The sequence below is a fragment of the Protobothrops mucrosquamatus genome, unplaced genomic scaffold (genome assembly GCF_001527695.2).
Source record: "Protobothrops mucrosquamatus isolate PMUCROS unplaced genomic scaffold, P.Mucros_1.0 scaffold1799, whole genome shotgun sequence".
NCBI lineage: Eukaryota > Metazoa > Chordata > Lepidosauria > Squamata > Viperidae > Protobothrops > Protobothrops mucrosquamatus.
The window spans coordinates 189,143-208,988 of NW_015387937.1; the positions used below are offsets into that span (position 1 = coordinate 189,143).

The window sequence follows — 19,846 nt, forward strand, 5'->3', positions numbered from 1 at the left end:
TTTTGGGCACCAGGGACCGGTTACATGGAGAGAGGTTTTTCCATGGACCGGAGGGGGCGTGGTTTTGTGTGTTGCCTGCATCCCACGGATGGAGCTTTGCTTGTTTGTGCGGCCCGGTTGCTCGCATGCCACGGCTTGGTACCGGTCCCCAGACCGGGGGTTGGGGACCCCTGTACTAGACACATGAATCATCAAAGCAGGGCTTGGAGAAATAAAGGGGGTCCTGAAGCCCATTCATTCTTTGAGTTGTTTCTTAGTCTGGACTTGGTAGCTTCTATCCCTCTATCTGGACATCCTAACTGAGAAGGAGGTGGATTAGTGAGGACGAACAGTGAAAGAGCAAATGTACATTGTAACCAGTAAATATTTGAATTTATCAGGTCTCTGTATATTCCATCAGATTTTACGTGACTCAGTGCTCGATTGAAAGTGATTTGCATGCATTTCTAATTGTTTCCTGGCTGTTGACCAGGGTTATGCTTCATACCTATTTGAAAAATCCAGATAGAGAGCAAGGGGTGTGTGTGTGTGAGATTCCTGTGCCTCTAAAGGCTCCATATGCACAAGTGAGTAAACATAAGCCAAATCTGGTAACAATGTTCTTTTTCTTCTGAATTGTGAATTATCCAACACCTTCAAGAGAGGGACACCTTGAAGACTACTCACTTGGACCCCATCATGTGCAAAAAAAGACTTGGCATCTGCTTCTGTGGCCAAGTGGAGACAAGTTGTTTTGCCCCAATATCGATTCTTCCTCACCAGCAAAGCAAAAGCTCGCTCTTCACTGTCATGATAGCATTCGCTGAACAGTTCTGCCAAATGAAAAAGTAAAGATGAAGATCAAGAAAACAGAATGAGGACTATGATTTTGAATTCAGCTACACATGTTTTAAGTAGAGATGTTGATCTCGAGAAAATTACAGAGTCCATTTATGCCCTTTCATATATTCTCCTGGCACAGCAATCTTTCATTTCTACTATAAGTGGTTCTAAGATACCAAGAGACATTACAAATCTCCTGTTCCTAATTATTATTTTAAGGCTTTCTCCCCAAATCACCCATTCTCGGATTACAGAATTATAGGTAAAAGGGAAACCCATGAAAAGTCAATCAGGGTAATCAAAGCATATTACGTTTTATTTGCTCCTATTATCCCCATTAATGTAAAGCAAGAAAAAGTAAATGTAAATTTCAGTAAATATATAAATGATGTGTTTGTAAAATAGGTTTATAAATATCATATATTTACTGTATATTTATGTTTTACTTTTTTTGCTTTACATTAATTGGGATAATGTGGCTGGACAGAATAAATTACTGTGTTTTCCTTTGAAATAAAACTGCTAAAGTGAACTACTGCTATAAATACTGTACATAATTAAAGGAGATCTTAATAGTCATCTAATCCAGCCTCTAATTCCACTTCATATAGGCCAGCCATCCTTTTGGGCACCAGGGACAGGTTTTGTGGAGGACAATTTTTCCATAAACCTGGGGGAGAGGGGATGGTTTCACATGCAACCTAGATCCCACACATGCCAGATAAAGCTTTGCTCTCTTGCCCTCTCTTGCTTGTGCGAACCAGTTCCCAACAGACTGTAGACCGGTACCAGTCCACAGCCCAAAGGTTGAGGACCCCTGATATAGACTATGCAGAAAGAGGTGCCTTAGTTAAAAATGAAGAAAACCACTCATAGATCCTGGAGAATTATTTTGGCCCATTTTCTCCATTCCTTTTAAAATGCAAATGACCCATCTCAGTTTCACTGCAACATCTAGACTGAAATGGAAACAATTTTAGTCAAGACTGGTGACTTCTGGAAACTGGTAAAACCCCACAACTCATTCCCTTCTAGAGTTCTTTCACTATCTGGAAGGTCTGATATGAATATTCTTCTACAGAAAAGTCTTGGACCATCTGCTTATATAAAGAAATAAACTAAAGGTGTTGAAGATTTTTCATTTCATACTGGATCCCACAAGCTTGTAAGCGTAGAAGCTACTTGTAAAAAAAAGGGAAGTAAATGGTTTATAAAATCTAAACTTCAGCTGCATCCTCCCTGTAATTGAGAGATTTGTCTGTTTTTAAATATTACTTTCACACAATTCTTCTTACTTTATAAAGAAGGAAGTTCTCAAAATATTTGCATTCCAAACTTGGAATGAACAATAGGAGGAAACGGTGCTTATCTTAAAGAAGGGGGTGTCTTTACTTTCATTGAGGGGCAGAAAGATTGCAGAGGAAAGGAGAACAGCTAGTCCAGAGGAAGGAGAAAGAGGCATTTTTGTCTCATATTTAGGAAAGTGGAAAGATCCCATTAAAGCCAGGATCCATAAAATACAAATGAACACATTGGAGGGTTTCACGAGAAGAGGCAAGTAATGACATCGGTGTTGTGATGTTATGACACAAACTCTCTAATTCCATACAGCTTCACAATCAAGTGTGTGGCAGGAAAGTTGTCATTTTGATGTCCTCCTTGCTTAGGAAGGGATGCTTATGGTCGGAACCATTATAGCTTTGCAACATAACACATATTTTGTGTGAGGCTTCTGTTTTCATTCCCTGGATTTCTAACCACAGAGGGAGAGGGAGACTCAGGGGACCTTCAGCTAGAGCAGGGGTCTTCAAACTTGGCCCTTTTATGACTTGTGGACTTCAACTCCCAGAATTCCTCAGACAGGTACACTGGCTGAGGAATTCTGGGAGTTGAAGTCCACAAATCATAAAAGGGCCAAGTTTGAAGACCCCTGAGCTAGAGGTATGCAATATACTCTCTTCCAAATTCTATGCCCCGCCAGCTCATTTTTGAAAAGATGTTTTCTGGTTAAATAAATAAACGTGGCTTCAATAAATACAGGTAGTCCTCGACTTAAACCAATTCTTTTAGTGACAATTCAAAGTTACAACAGCACTGGGAAAAAAGTGACTCATGACCATTTTTCACACAACCGTTGCAGCAGCCCCCATGATCACGTGATCAAAATTCAGTCGCTTGGCAACGGACTCATATTTATGAGGGGCCGCAGTGTCCCAGGGTCATGCGGTCAGATTTTGTGACTGTCGGACAAGCAAAGTCAATGGGGAAGCCAGATTCACTTAACAACGATGTTGCTAACTTAAACAACTGCAGTGATTCACTTAGTAACTGTGGCAAGAAAGGGCAAAATTCCCTTCACAAATGTCTCACTTAACGACAGAAATTCTGGGCTTAACTGTGGTCATAAGTTGAGGACTACCCGTATTCTTTAAAAAGAAAAGCCGATTGGGGACTACAACATGCCGTTTCATTTGGCAACACTCTTACTAGCCAATAAATATTATAAAAGTAAATGAAGATATAGAATGTATCATGGCAGGCTAGAGTGGAAGACAGAGAATAATTCCCCCCAGATTGTCTTCTGGAAATTGTTTTTGGACTTGCCATCTTCCTCATCCTAAAGTCATTTATTGAACAGACAAGCAGCCCTTGGCAGCTTTGAAGAAGCATGACAGAACAGATCAGAATGCTGCCACCTTAGATTGCCTATATATATAGGTTCCTTGTTTGAGAATAAGATATTCATTGGAATTCCTGTGTCGTACTCTTCAGCATCCTTCTAAGGAATGTTACCATCTGGAGCTCTGATATAGCAATCCTGATTGTGAGAAGGGAAATCTGGCAGATTGTGACCTGTGCAGGCATGAATCTCTGGACAGACTGCATCTACCTACCCACGGCAAGCTGCTCATACTTTGCTTCTTTCATTCTGCGCACCACTTCTGCCTCAGTTTCCAAGCGGGACATCTCTCGTACTATTTGACAGGCAGCCAGAGCTGCAGCAACTCCTTCTGGACCCTGAAGAAGAAAACATATAGAACTACTCAAATGCTGCATTTCCCAAATTCAGTCAGGTGTGTAACTGCGGAGTTCCAATGGCCCGCCTTTTATGAAACAGGAAACATTATACATGCACTCACGTGAGTAGTGTAGCAAAATCGACTAGGTCTCACATGGGTGTGCCTTCAAGTTAGTGTTGATGCTTAATGTTTGGACAAGTTCCTGCAGCTTTCTTGGCAAGATTTCAGACATGGTTTGCCATTGCTTTTTTCCCTAGGACTCAGACAAGGTCACCAAGCTGACTTTGTGGCTAAGGTGGGACTAGAACCCATGGTCTCCTAGTTTCTAAGCTTGATGGTTTAACCACTGCACCAAATTGTCTCTTTGCTAGATCTCATCTGGCCTTTTAAAGACTTACACATAGCATATGCTTACGTTCAGCAGTATGAACTTTGGTCAAAGGCTGAAAAGGAAAGGTGGGCTCCATAATGAAAATTCCCCAGATGGTTTCAGCTTGAAATGACCATAATCAAAGAAATTTCAGTTTGGCAAAGTGTAGCATTGACATTTTTTCATGGCACATCTTTCTGGTATGAGAACAAGTAAAGATCATAACTGTTGTGTCCTGAGCCTGCAGTAGCAGGCTCGGGACGTTGTCATGGTATCGGGCTGTTGCAAAGCTGCCTGGGACCAGACAAAGCGGCGCCAGCCTGCGTGCATGCGCGAGGTGCAAAGCGCGCCTTTTCCTTGTATCTTTTTTATCCGGAAAACCTGGCCATTGAAAAGGAGGAGAGTGGCCTGCGAGCCTCTGAGTTGTGACGGAGCAATCAGAAGGAGAATAAAGAACTTGTTGCTGACAGTATGTTTGCCTTTCTTTCGCCACTAAGACAAGGACTTAACAATAACTGTTTTTGCCTTTTGGCCCAGTCATCCATGCCATATTAAACCCTCGTGCTATACAAATCTCGTGCCAAGGAGAAAAGTTCACAGGAGGCAGTGGTTAAATCAGCCAAATAAAGAACAGTGAGAAGAACATAAGCTCTGCTAGGTCAGGCCAAGATCCATTTTAATCTGGCATTTTGCTATTCATTATGACCAACCAGATGCCACTGGGATTCTCATGGACAATTACCAGGTGTAAATGATATTTAAACTGATGTAGATGACTTAAGCCTCATGCACAATCTGTTAAAATATTAAGGTAGAAGTATAGAGACACTAAAATAATCTACTAGCATTTGTAGCTTTTGAATGCTTTACTATATGAAATAAATCCCCATTGTCAAAGCACAGCTTCTCTCTCGTTTATCACCATATTATAGAGCATTGGTTGGACTGTTTAGGATGCCGCTGTTTAGGATGCCGGTTTTGATGGTGTGGGGTTTTTAAAACCAATTGCCACCAGAAAGAACTATTCTCAAATTGTTCTCAGTGGTTTCTTTTTGCTGCACTGTCCCATTACGATCTGAAAGTCCTATTTAGAAGGGCTTTTTTAAAAAAAAACATAGCCAATTCTTTTTAACCACAATTTCAAAGATGAAGTTACAAGAACCTTCAACTTTTGGTTGCTTTTCAAAGACTGCCTCAGAGGTTTTTGCTTCTGCCGTAAACTGTAAATTTAAACTCTTGTTGGCTCCTGCTAAGACATGACAGAAGCCCCCAAGCTTTGCAAAATAATAATAATAATAATCTGAAAAATATTGACAGGATAGGGCTTCTGTTTTTGGTTTTGTGTACACTATGTCTGATTTTTTTGTTTTGTTTTGTTTTTGACTAGAGGAAACAATGTGTTTAAACCTTTACCCTTAACTATGAAGAAACAGAAATACCAGAAGATTTCCTGCTTGGCTATCAAATCGCAAAGAGGCATTCTCAGGTTATTTTTACAAAGAAGTGAAGTTTTTAATTTAGTTATTTAAGTAATCAGGCAGCTACACTATGGCCCTTGGGAGAAGACAACATCTCAAGAATTGTGTGTGGGCGTGTGCATGTGTGTGTGTGTGTGTGTGTGTGTGTGTGTGAGAGAGAGAGAGAGAGAGAGAGAGAGAGAGAGAGAGAGAGAGAGAGAGAGAGAGAGAGAGAGTGTTCAGTGCTGACAGGGTTCAAAGTTGACTCAGGCTTCCATCCTTCCAAGATCGGTAAAATGAGGACACCGATTGTTGGGGGGCAACATGCTGACTCTGTAAACTGCTCAGCAAGGGCTGTAAAGCACTATGAAGCAGTGTATAAATCTAAGTGCTATTGCTATTGTTATGAGAGAGAGAGAGAGAGAGAGAGAGAGAGAGAGAGAGAGAGAGAGAGAGAGAGAGAGAGAGAGAGAGAGAGGAGGAGGAGGAGGAGGAGGAGGAGGAGGAAGAGGAGGAAATTTTTGTATCTTTCCTTAGTCTAAACTGGATCATTCCAGGATTTATTCATTTCTTTTATTGATTTCAAATGCTTTTTATTTTTATTTATTTATTTATTGTATCCCATCTTTATTATTTGTATAAATAAGACAAGGCAGCGAACATATCCAAACAACTTCCTAATATTTATTCCCACAATAACAACCAATGTGAGTTGGGTTGGGCTGAGACAGAATGACTGGCCCAAAGTCACACAGCTGACTTTCATGGCTACAGTAGAACTTGAACTCACAGTCTCCTGCTTTCTGTCCTGGTGCCTAAGCCACTAGACCAAATGGCTCTCGTTTATATCATTTTGATCTATACAAATCTAAGTGGCTTTCAGGAGAAACATCACCAACAATATATAAATAAATGACTAAGTTCTTTAGACTCTGGCAGTCCCTGATCAAATCTGTGGCTAATCTATATTTGGGGTAGTATTGACTTCTTCTTTCCCATTGATTCAAGTAAAGCACAGTGACTGAAGTGCGTTTGTGGGTTTATCAAAAAATAAACCACTCACGGCATTTGAAACAAATGTTTGCATGCTGTTGTTCACATAGCGTTTATAAATTGTTTTTATGCAGGATGACACAGAAAAGGGGTTCAGCCAGCCAAAGTACCTGAAAGAACTGTGAGTTTTGATTTTAAACACATTAAGGTTTTCAACCATGATATTTTATATGCTGCAATTTTACAGCTTTCTTGTTTTTCATTTGCATAGTTTGTCTTATAAAGAGTTATCCCAAAAAATCAAGTGATAAATCAATGTTTAGATCTAATGTTTACAAAGCCATTACATGCCCTTCAAAGGAAGATATGAAGTGGAATATGTTCAAAGTCTATAGGTAAGAAACAGAACTGCGTAATATTCTTTTGTGCTCATTGTTGGTCCCTCTAAAATTATTGCCCAACTATAAATGTCGAAATATTTTCATGAACAAACACAACAATCGCCTTTTAAGTCAAACGTGCACACAGAAAAACCTACATACACAGAGGGAAGGTTGAATTATCTGCTTCTTGAAGCTTACCATGGCCCAGAAGAGGTGCGCCATCTTATGTCGGTTTTGAAGCACTGCCCATAAAAATAAATCTCTCCAAGGATTTTCACTTTTCCGATTCATATCAAAGAGGCTTGGGAACTTTCTTGCATTTGTCTTGTCCTAAATAAATCAACATTTTTATAATCTAAGATGCCACAGCTGGCTTACTGTGAACATGTAAATCTAATAGATAAATTACACAACAGTTTCACTAAACAGAAATGCTCTGTTCTTGAACAGTCCTTGATTGGAACTCAGGTATACAATAAACTTATGCTATCCATTTTTCCTGAATTTTTTTTGGTCATTCTCATTTCTGTTAAACAATTTCTTCCAAACAGGATGGGGGGAAAACATTTTGGTAAAACTGGCATAGATATCTTGACATATATATGATGCCTCTCTAGATGCCTATATTTATAGAGACAAGCCAGGTGCATCTGTATGTTTGATGGTTCTTTACATTAGAATGGCTCTCTAATATAATTGGGTATCAGTTGCAAATCTTACCCAGCATTTCTATCTGCACCAAAATTAACACACACACATACACAAACGTCTCCCAGATCTCTTAAAGTTGTTGTTCACAGGATTATGAGATCATTCATTTCATTAAATTAAAGACAACTGCTGTATCCTAAATAAATAGGAATAGGTATCGGAACATCCTGTATGGGACATCATGTAAAGAAGTGGAAATTAACTGAAGGACCTAGATTTCTGGAACATTGGATTCTATTTTGGGCTGTCAAAAACAAAAGCAGTTTCCACCAGGCACTAATTTATTACTTTTATTAAAATTCCAGCAAGCTTCCACAAGCATAAGCCTAAGTGAGAACAAACTATTCTTCCATCTCTTATTTCAGGCACACACACACACACACACATCCAAAATATATTTCAGCACTGAAATTCAGAGGGATGATTCACAGGTTATTGTTTTCTACTAAAGATCTGGTAGCCCCCCCCCCCAGTAACAGTGTTGTAATGGATCTTTTTCTATAACTGAGAATTAAGTCTTCCTGATGCATTCTGTTCTCTGTATACTATTTTCAGCTTCATCTCAGAAGCAGTAGCTCAGGAGTCTTCAAACATGGCCCTTTTATGACTTGTGGACTTCAACTCCCAGAATTCCTCAGCCAGGCACAAGTCATAAAAGGGCCAAGTTTCAAGACCCCTGCAGTAGCTGAAAAAAAATGACAAGGGACTATGAGCAGCAAGGCAGAAAGGCAAAAGAGTTCTGCTAGGCAGAAAGGCACAGGTGACGTTTTCATCTGTACTTCCGATGGAAGTGTCATGGTACTTTTTGAAGCCTATTTAGGTTATGATACATTTTGTCAGTTCAGTTTTCCAATACCTGCCCAAATTCACCCAAAGTCATTGAGTTGGGTGGGGTGCAATATAGACTAGCCTTCTCATGGTGCAACTGGACAACGTGACTTTGTCATGGCTAAATAGTCTACTACATATTCTGGCTAATGGGCCTCACAAGGATTTCCAAGCAAGAAGAAGCAGCATGAATACAACTTCTCTTTTCAGAACCAATGCTGCATTCTGTTATGCTGTATGAGTTAAATTGAGTTGGGTGGCATATAAGTTCAATAAATTATTACTATTACTTCTCAGGGAGCTTGACACTAGAAGCTGGCCTTGAAGACAGGATTTCAAGGTCCCACTGGGACCGCTTCTACTGGGGTTCCTTTCAGTACACCACCCTACCATTACATACTTCTTGATTCTGAAAGTATTTAAGTTATACCAAGTAGCCTTAGAGTTATAAGAGACCTCAAAAGGCATTGTGTTCATCAGTAATCACAACTTCTATTAAAACACTCACAGCTTTCTTCTTTTGGTCATGGTAAAAACCTCTGCAGGCATCATGTAGAAAATCTTTCAGTACCCGGGAAACTTCATGAAGAGTGAAGAGAGGGCAAGCATCCACCGCTTCCTTGTGGTGTTGTCCACTCATTCCAGCCAAAATAAGTCTGTTTTCTTCATGTTTTTTAAGTAGAAGCATATAGAGGAGAGACTTTGGGGAAATGTTACAGTACAGGCTCTGAAGACGGCTGTATGTTAAGAAGTCATATATGTTGGCCCCGTTATCAACAAACAATTTCACAAATTCTGGCTTATCGTTCACCAGGGCATCCATCAACACTTCCTCTAAATCACATGACTAGAATAACAACAAATGCAAAAAAAGCCATCATTATAATATTGCTAGATATTACAGATAGGAATTGTATCATCCTTTCCAACATATTATGCTTCTTGGAAACCAAAAGACTATAAGAAGTTGTTTTATACTGCAAATCATGCACTCTGAACTGAGCTGTAATTTGGATAGGTACAAGCATGTAAGAAAAAATAATTCTCTGTTCAACTGTCATTTTTCGATCCATCGTGCAAGTAAAAAAATGTTCAGTTAAAAAGCTTATGAACTGGACAGTACTAGCATACAAAAGTTGTGTACTAATGATGCAACTGCACTTGAGAAACCTCACTACGTGATTTATACTGTAAACACATTCACCCATAGATGATTAAGTTGAGGATTTGCATCATTATCTGGTTACATTAATTACATGGAACAGCCTATACCTCCTGGGTGAAATCCCCCAAGCTGTATCAACTGGTACATCTAGCAAAATGGATTGGAGTCATCACGGAGAATTTCCCAGTGGATATCAAAGACATTAAAATGTGGGTGGACTCATTATGCATTGACTCCAGTTCGTAGATTCCCAATTCAAAGTTTGGAAGCACATGGCAGATCTATATTGCTGAAATTTCATAAAGAATTGAAAGACATATTTTAAAAAGAAGGATCTACCTTCCACTCCACATCTCCATTGAATATCTCACTTTTAGCTATGTCCACTCTATTCCAGGCCACAGCCAGCTTGAGTTCATCGAGATATTCTTGAGCTTCCTGACTATGACTTTTACAAGCTGTTACAAAACATAAAATAAGAATAAATTCACGGTAGAGATTTGCTCAGAGTCCATAAATTCAGTGGCTTTATCTCAGGTAAGAATACACAACTTTATAGCCTCAACCTCTCAAGGAATTAATGGGCTTCAAATCTATGTTATATTGTACCTTTTTATCTGATTCATTTTAAAATGGTTTGCCCTACTGTTTCAGATGGCCTTTATTTGCCAATTATGTCTTAAATCTGCCGGTTTAGCCTAAATACTTTAAAGTCTTTTCATGGGGCAGAGTTGGGTAGATGTTTAATTCTCTCAGAAAAATTAATAATTTAATTAAATTAAAGAAGCAATCAGTTAATACAGATAGTCTTCAACTTATGACCACAACTCAGCCCAATATTTGTGTTACTAAAGGAGAAATTTGTTAAGAGAGTTTAGCTCCATTTTACGACTTTTCTTGCCACATTTGTTAAGTGAATCACTGAAGTTGTTAAATTAGTGACATGGTTGTTAAGTGAATCTGGTTTCCCCATTGACTTTGCTCGTCAGAAGGTGGCAAAAGATGGTCACATGACCACAGGACACTGCGACCGTCATAAATGTGAGTCAGTTGTCAAGCATCTGAATGTAAATCACATGAATATGGGGATGCTTCAACGGTCCTAAGTCTGAAAAATGGTCATAAGTCACTTTTTGCAGTTGCGGTTGTAACTTCGAACAGCCACTAAGTAAATTCTTGTAAGTTGAGGACTCCCTGTATATAAAGGTGTACAGGAAGAATTGTGCAATTTTTAATTTCAACTTTCTTCTTGTATGTGGATGATTTATATATTAAAAATGTGATTAATCAGAAAAAAAGATTATTCTTTTTTTTAAAAAAAAACACTGAGCCGGGCATGAGCACGTGCTTTTTTCCCGTTCCAAGTATGAATTTGTAGCACACATTGTCAAACATTATTTTTATGTTGCTACAACAAAAATCTATGGTATAACAGTCAGTCAGCTAATTAACCACCGCGTGGAAGCATGCAAAGACTTGATGGTACATACGTAATCAATTAATTAATCACGGCGATGCTCATGGTTCTTTTTGAATATAAAAATGGCTATGTCATTTTCCCATCTCAGCAAGCCTTTGGTTTGCAATTAATGATTTTTAAAATAGTAGCTTGATATTTTTGAAGTTTAAATTGGAATTGGCTTGTGAATCAATGGATTTCTATCTTGTGTGATTCACTATTTGGACTGCGTTCACGGTAAGAAATTCTGTACATAAAGCAAGTGAGATTCTTGTTTATGTTTTAACAAACAAATAGCATTGATTAAAAGTATGTTACCTTTAACCAGGGCTTTCAAAATAACTGTATCCAATTCTTCTGAACCTTCTTGTTCAAAGTCATGCATAGTTAGAAGCTGCTCCTGGATGATAATGCTTTGGATCTAAAGGGTTAAAAGCAGACAACTGGTTTCCAACAGTTAAAATTACAGATTATTCATGCTTTGATTATATTACATGCCAAGGGTTATGAGAGGCAAAATAAAGCAAGTGATGGTCTCTGGGGCCCACTTAAAAGAAGAATAAATACTAGCCTTGTCTGGAAATACTCAGGGCATGTAAATGAGCCAAGCTCTTTGAAGTTACTATAATTACTTCCAAAATTAGACTCTTTTAATATGTTCTGCTTAGAGCTAGCTTTAAATCTAGTTCAGAAAACTGTTGCTCAGATGCTGGTAGGAGACAAGCTGTGAGTCTGCATAGCACTTAAATTGGCAATCAGCTAGATGAGCAAATTGATAATGGGCTAGGTTGCTTGATGGACTGCCTGTACCAGTGATGCTGAACCTATGACATGTGTGTCAAAGGTGACACACCACAATATGGTACACCAATGTTCACAAACACCTGACAATATCTATTCTCTAAAGCAGGGCTTTTCAACCTTTTCACCCATTGTACCACTTTTAGGATATGGAAATATCCGAGTACCACCAGTTGCCTAGCAAGGTGTCAAAAACATGATGACCTCCCAAAAAAAGGAAAAAAGTGATAAAGTACAGGTAGTCCTCGACTTACAACAGTTTGCTTAGTGACTGTTCGAAGTTACAATGGCACTGAAAAAAGTGCCCCCCAAGGCACAGCTGAGCAAGACACCTGCCTGCCTGCCCAGCGTCGCTCTCATTCCCTTCCCCCGCTACCACTTTTCTAGGATGGTCGCGTACCACCTGCCAGGTGCCAATGTACCACAGGTAGTACCCGTACCACTGGTTGAAAAGCCCTGCTCTAAAGTATGCCTCACTCTCATGGGATTTTTGGACTCTGTGGAGGCTGCACAGCAATGGGATGGGCTGTTGCATAGCCCCCGGACCCTCCCATATGGCAGTGGGGAAGGCCGTAGAGAGACCCCTATTATTCTTTCTCACTTATTTTCAGGGGGTTGATACTCGGCAGCATTTTAGCTTATATTCTTTTAAGGCTGTTATATTTTACCTTCATATGGTGGTTTTATTGATATCTTTTATAATCTGTATATTTCCTAAGATATGATGTCTTGGGCACATTTTTTTTCTTAAAAAGTCATATATTTAGGAGAGAGAGCGAGTTGATTTGTGATAGACAGATAGACAGAAGACATAGAAGAAATGGAGGTGTTCCCTAAATATTTTTACAGTTCCTAAATGCATTTGATGCATTAAGAAATAAACTTACCATTTCGGTCCAATGAACAATGTCATTCTGAGAGAAATTTTCTGTGGGGAACTTCTGTTTTAATTGTTTTTCAATGTCCTGTGGCACCATTAAGTGTGGCTCATTCATCAATGCAGCTAAAATATCAGCTATACCACCAGATCCAGCCAAGATGAGACAAGGGACAGAATTTTCCAGCCCCCTGCAGATTCGCTATTAAACCAAAAAAAAACCAAATAGGATCATATATGTTCAGACAAAAGAAAACCACATAATTGTATACAGACCTACTCATTGAATTCAGTGGAACTTATATCAAGCCCATTCAGGTAATAGTGGGGTCTGATCTGGTCTGGATGGGAGACTAGGAAATTGCAGAGGTGCAGGCTAGACTGGAAGTTTTTAAAAATCCCAGTGAAGTCAGTGGCAAACGATCTATGGCAGACCATAGTGGCAGACCAATCATTAAATGAAACAAATTTTAAAAGAAAAAGAAGGGCTTCCAGTGATAATCCCTGTTAGAACTTGGTATCCGTGGGAACCATGTGCTGATGCTTAGCCAAGACTAATATTAAGTCTACATAATATTTCCTGCACTCCATAGTTAGATAGCTATTAGACAGCAGAGTTTGAATCAAGCTTATTTCTTCCTCTTCCTATTATTTCATTTAACTAAATAACTGAAAAATGTTCTGGTCTCTTGTTTTGTGATGTTCCAACTGGACTTTATCCAGGAATTACGCAACTGTATTATTTATTTCACTTTTAAGCAGTCCTACCCACGTAAGCACCTGTTCTCAGAGGCCTCTGTTTCTTGCCCAGCACTAGAATCTTTGCATAGTTAGAATTCTTATGGCAACAAAATTGTTCATGTCTTACCTCAAGAATGTGAGGTCTTCCATTCACAAGTAAGCAGAGAACTGGGATTTCAATGCTACCTGTTCCTGAGTTAATATATTATAAAATATGCAATAAATATCTCACAACTTTCAAAATATATATTTACTAATTAAACTGATTATTTGCTTCTAGTTGGCCTTTGCCCAATATCATCTGTATTTGATCGTGCTACAAAATAGCAGAGGGATCTATACAATAATTGTAGGGATCACACATCACTCTAAGCCAGTGGTGGCGAACCTATGGCACGCGTGCCAGAGGTGGCACTCAGAGCCCTTTCTGTGGGCACGCGTGCTGTTGCCCCAGCAGAGTTCGCCAGAGTAGTGAGCACATGGCATTTGGAAGTGACAGGGCAGGAAGAGAGTGGCAAGCAGTGTTGGCCCCTTGGGGATGCCCCAGAGATGGCGAGGGACTGGCCCCGGCCACGCTCACCCAATCTGCCGTGACCACTGCAGCTACGCCCACCCAGTGGGCCACACACCCCGCCCCCCTGTGGGCACCACAATGCTGATGCAGCCCTGGCACTTTGCGATAAATAAGTGGGTTTTGGGTTGCAGTTTGGGCACTTGGTCTCTAAAAGGTTCGCCATCACTGCTCTAAGCTGTTGACTTTGGCTTAGTAAGAGAGAGAAAGACACACACACATACACACACACACACACACACACACAGAGAGAGAGAGAGAGAGAGAGAGAGAGAGAGAGAGAGAGAGAGTGAGTGAGAGTGAGAGATCCAAGCATCAGCAGTCATGAGCTCAACTAAGATTCAATGCTTAAGGATGCTCAATGTGCTGATGCTTAGCAAAAACCAAATTCATTAAGAAACTAATACTACTTCTTATATGCTGCTAACAGATATATTTCATCCCTTCCTCTGTCCCTCCTTATTTTAGCTTCTTCAAACATACAGTATAAAACAGTTGCATTTTGCATGTGGATTACTGCATTGCCTCTCTTCTCTGTTATGAGCAAATAAGCATGAAGACTTACTGTACATGCTTATAGGCTATATAAGCACACACTCGCAGAGTTACTGAATATTTTTTTAAAACAAAGAAATTATACAGGTACAGTATTAGCTGCCATATTTACATTATGAATTGGTCTTACTGATTTCATGATTGTGTTCTAAGTAAGGCAAATCTGACTCTGTCCCATCATTAAGCAACAATAAGCCCCTGAAAATGTCAAATACTCAAATGGTGACCAAAGGCAAACAAGGCCCTTTATTATTTTATTTTATTTTATTTTATTATTTTTTTGTCCTACCTCCATAGCTGGTATGCTGCTCTGAAATATATTTCTCCAAGCTGAGCCGTAGCTTTGTTGTCCCATCTGGCTCACTCTCTTCCACCAAAATGAAATGGGAATGGTGGTTATCAAGGGAATCCAAAGGCCCTTGGACTTTATTATCAGTTTTGTGGCCTATGAGAATTTCCTTCTATGAAAAAGAAGACATCACTTTTCACACAAAAGCAAATTGTTCTTCTGGACCATATCTGGTTAACATGATTAAATTTTATATTGCATGTAATCATTTCTATCAAATCAAAGTCTACTTAGCAAGATTCCAGAACATTACATGTTCTTAGGTATCCATACTTTAAGCAGTGAAAAAAGGGCACCTTGACATTATCCAGAAGATCTCTATGCTGAATTTTCTCCATGGAAGTTATTCCTATCGCCACTACTTTTACTGTAGATGAAGTACTTGTCAACATGTGGTCTTGAACTGCTTGCCCGATATGTTTTGTTATTCCAACGTGCAAAGCACTTGTAAAAATCCAGGCACCTGAAATGATTCATTTTTCATCCTTGATATTAGATAAACTTAAGAAGTAAAGACATGTAACATTACCTAATCCAGGTTCAGGAATTAAATCTGGAGTTTAGGGCAGAGCTTCATCTAACAGGGATCATTCTATGGATAGACCAGTTTAATTCAAACCAAAGCAAGGTTCAGAAAAACAACTCTATTCCCCCATAGGTTAACACAGGAAGGAGAGAAAATGCTCCCAGAGGTACAGATGTGTCAATCAATCAAAATTAAACCTTAAAACCTGGCTAAGATGTAGAGATCAGCAAAGCCTGGGAACCTCAAAATGAGATGCTTGTTTCTAGGTATTCTATTTTGTTCTTTGTTCTCTCTCTCTCTCTCTCTCTCTCTCTCTCTCTCTCTCTCTCTCTCTCTCTCTCTCTCTCTCTCTCTCTCTCTCTCTCTCTCTCTCTCTCCCCTCTCCCCTCTCCCCTCTCCCCTCTCCCCTCTCCCTCTCCCTGTGTGTGTGTATTCAAGCCTGAAACAAATAGCTGTGATTGAAAGGTTGTAGGATTCTTGTTCATTCCCCTTTTTCCCTATCTCCCTTGTCTTCAGTTCTCAGCTCCTTAACTTTACTATATATAACAAGCAATTTGAATCTTCTGAGAAGAATTTAGCCCATTACACATCTGTTATCTACAGAAGAACAAGAAGAATAAGAGGAAATTCTATCTCACTCCTCCAGAATAAAGATGCAGGGAGCATTTGTTTTCTGTAAATGGTCAGCAGAGATGGTCAGCACAGCAAAGATGGTGAGATGTTGTTATAATAGACAGTGATTTAGGGATCCCCGTTTGATACAGCCATAGGGACTGACCCACCATATCCCCCATGTGTTTGCATGTACAAATAATCACTTTCTTATAGGCTACACACCACTTTTCTCCAGCAGAGAATGAACTCTGCAGTTAAACTCATGTATCAAATGTCATTGAAATTGGTGCATAGGTCTTTGAATTAAGCTTCTTTATTTTTTTTAAGGACCTGTAAATGAGATGCTCTGAGACAGAAGGTGATGAAATATATTGCAATAGTAGCTCCTCTGCTGGGAAACAACTTTTGTCAAGTTTCAGACAGATATGATTAAAGAGGCTGTACAAAAAGATGTGCAAGAGAAATGAAGATGTTCCTTCCTGAATGTAGCAGAGCCATCTGTTGGGGATTGCAGTACAGACACAAGGGTCATATTTGTCAGTTTAGACAAGGATCGCTAAGAGAGAGATAGCTAAGAAGTCTTCATATGGCTTCTCTGTTAAGAGACTGAATGAAGGAGGGCTCACTACTATCTAAAATATGATGATTAGGGTGGAAAATGGTGACCTGATTATAAAAGTCACTCCACTTGGATCCTTCCATGCTATTTTTAAAAGACATTATAAGTGTTTTAAGTGCAATAATCTAATAGGTTTGAGTTTTCTCAGAAAATTTACCAGATTGAATCAACAAGAATTGAAAAGTTTGAAGGTTCTTGGTATATTTTAATATGTAAAGTCTTTCAGAAATTTGATCCTTTAGAGTCCTGTTGAACAAAATCATTAAAAAAAATGCTCTTTTTTTCAGGAAAAAAAAACCCAAACCTGTGCTTTGGGCGGCCTTAACCAATCCTTTCCTCAGTGTATCACGTAACCAAGATTTCATCTGAAAGTGTTCTTCTTCTCCAACAAAAGAGACAACCAGATTGGGAGCAGGAAGGTTCCACTTGTTACTCATAAGGTCAAATATAACTCCAGGGTGGATGGCACATGGAACCTTAAGAAACTATAATCAAGACAATAACATTCAGACAAAACACATAAAAAAACAATAGGATTGTATAAACCATAAGCCAGTTTCTGTCTAGACTAGACTAGACTAGACTAGACTAGACTAGACTAGAATAGACTAGACTAGACTAGACTAGACTAGAATAGACTAGACTAGAATAGAATAGAATAGAATAGAATAGAATAGAATAGAATAGAATAGAATAGAATAGAATAGAATAGAATAGAATAATAACTTTATTGTCACTTTGAATGTACACTAATCGGCATACATTAACATGAAATTTCGTTGCATACAGCTCTCAAAGGGTCACTTCCAATATACACTACATAAATATGACAAAAATAAATAAATACAGAATTATGCATATATCCACATATATTATATGACACAGAGAAACAACAGTCTAGTATAGTTATGTATACACCTGCATGACGAGAAAAACAAATCTTCCGAGTTTACCAGATGGATGGCATAGGGAACAAAGCTATTGCAGAATTGGGTAGTCCTGGTAGAAATACTTCAAAACCTCCTCCCAGAGGAGAGGGGAGCAACAGAAACAGACCGTAAAGTGGGCATGTGGGGACTCTAACAATGCTTTAAGCTCTAAGCACGTAGCACTTATAAGCAGCATCCTGAATACCAGGGAGTGAATTTCCTATGATCTTCTCGGCTGTCCTTACCATTCTCCGTATGGACTTTCTATCTGAGGCACTGCTGCCACCAAACCAGACAGTGATGCAGTTTGTTAAAATGCTTTCAATCGTGCCTTTGTAAAAACTGGCTAGGACAGAAGAAGAAAGATGTGCTCTCCTCATCTGATGCAGGAAATGCAGACAACCAGTATCATTGTAACTAGTGGATTATGGCCATTTGTTATGGGCTTAGCTTCTAATATTTTGTTATCATTACTGCGAGACTAAAACACCCCACTATTTTAAGTAAGAAGAATCAGGAGCAACAGTACTGTGTATCTACTTCATGCATTATCTACCCCTTCAAAAAAAAGGCAGACTCTATGGAAACCACTCTGATAGCTTCCAGTTATGTTGTCTTTTGAGTTCCCAGATTTCCCAAACTGCAAGGCCACTGAGATCACACTGGCTGGGAATTCCAGGAGCGGATCCAACACATGCTGAATCAAACACTGGATTAAAGAAGGCACTCAACTTGCTGAATCTGTAAACATCAAATAGCATATTATTTTTTTCATCAGTGCCCACATAGGTCCATCGTCTAAGAAAATAATTTCCTGCAAAATGATTTGATATTCCCTTTCTTTTGTGAGATTGCTACTGGATCTCAGTCTCTTCCATGAACAAGAGCACCCCGAATGAGCTTAAATCATGAGCACTGACACAAATTATTGTTTAAGGGTCTCTTTTAGAAAGATTCAGTGACAATATAGAATAGCAATAATATTCTACTGAATATTGATCATGCTGAGAGATTTTATAGTACCTTTCCCTGTTTCTTTCCAGTAGTCAAGAAGTCAATTTCTCCCATACAACATGGTAATTCCCTTCTACTTTCTTTTTCTTCATTATTGTACATTTTATTCTGTGTATTCTCCTTCTGGAGTGCTGTAGAAATATTGTCCTGACTTGATTCTCTGAAAAAAGAATGGGTTGAACGACTCATCTTTATACCAAATTGTAACTGAATTTTTTCAATACAGTAGTATTTTTTTTTTAAATGAATGTAATTGTAGGAACATAACAATAAGTTTCTAGATTATTGATCCAAGCTTGCATAGGATAGTGTAAGTTAGTGTACTATTGAGTTTGGCTGAAATTTGGCAAAACTAAATGATATTGACTTTATCAGAGGTAGAGAATGCTACATGTGACACAAGTTGTAGGCTAGTAACCCAGTCTACTTTCTTTTTCTCTTGTCAAGCATTATGAGAAATTCTCAGTTAACCAGACCCATGATGTGCAGCAGAGCTTGGTAGCTATTGATCCATTTGGTGACAACCACAGTGTACAGAAGATTGGAAATTGAAAATTAAGAAGAATAAATGAAGTTAAAATGGGTGTGTGTGAAATTTATTTCTGACTAGTTTGTTATGTGATTATTGTCAGAGAAAAGGAAAATTAAGTTTAAGATAATAGGGATGGGGTACTTCTAAAATGTGCATGGTAACACAATTTCTTTCTTCCAGACCCTTACAGTCTTTTTCTGTATTTTGTTTACTGCAGTATTTCTGAAAGTGAATTGCAAGATAGATGTATGTACTGATATGTGCAGAACTATAGCGTGTTGCTTTTTCTAATATAGTCTCTCAAATCATTACAAAAAAACTTACACTTTATTCCTCAAGACCAACTGTTCATCTGAGATGCTTTCTCTTCTTTTAAAGGTTTGTAAAGCAAACATCTAAGGAAAATGGAAAAGAAAAAAATCAAGTTGTAGCAGCATAAGATATTTTGGCAATTATAATTTCACACTATAAAAAGTATCTGGGTACCAGGGAAATGGACACCTGCAACA

At 38.8% G+C, this 19,846-nt stretch overlaps 1 protein-coding gene across 1 annotated transcript in view; it reads right to left on the reverse strand.

The window, feature by feature from the left end:
* The window catches only part of TRPM5 (transient receptor potential cation channel subfamily M member 5), a 44,655-nt gene extending 25,661 nt beyond the window's left edge, over positions 1-18,994 (reverse strand). Inside the window, exons 1-12 of the mRNA XM_029285514.1 lie at positions 18,815-18,994; positions 17,167-17,347; positions 15,399-15,565; positions 15,043-15,214; positions 13,755-13,819; positions 12,897-13,088; positions 11,527-11,629; positions 10,089-10,207; positions 9,096-9,431; positions 7,244-7,375; positions 3,717-3,840; positions 667-812 (exon numbers count right to left, since the gene is read on the reverse strand). Coding sequence (XP_029141347.1) covers positions 667-812; positions 3,717-3,840; positions 7,244-7,375; positions 9,096-9,431; positions 10,089-10,207; positions 11,527-11,629; positions 12,897-13,088; positions 13,755-13,819; positions 15,043-15,214; positions 15,399-15,565; positions 17,167-17,347; positions 18,815-18,994 — 1,917 coding nt within the window. The remainder of the gene's footprint in view (positions 1-666; positions 813-3,716; positions 3,841-7,243; positions 7,376-9,095; positions 9,432-10,088; positions 10,208-11,526; positions 11,630-12,896; positions 13,089-13,754; positions 13,820-15,042; positions 15,215-15,398; positions 15,566-17,166; positions 17,348-18,814) is intronic.
* Between the last annotated feature and the right edge of the window lie 852 nt (positions 18,995-19,846).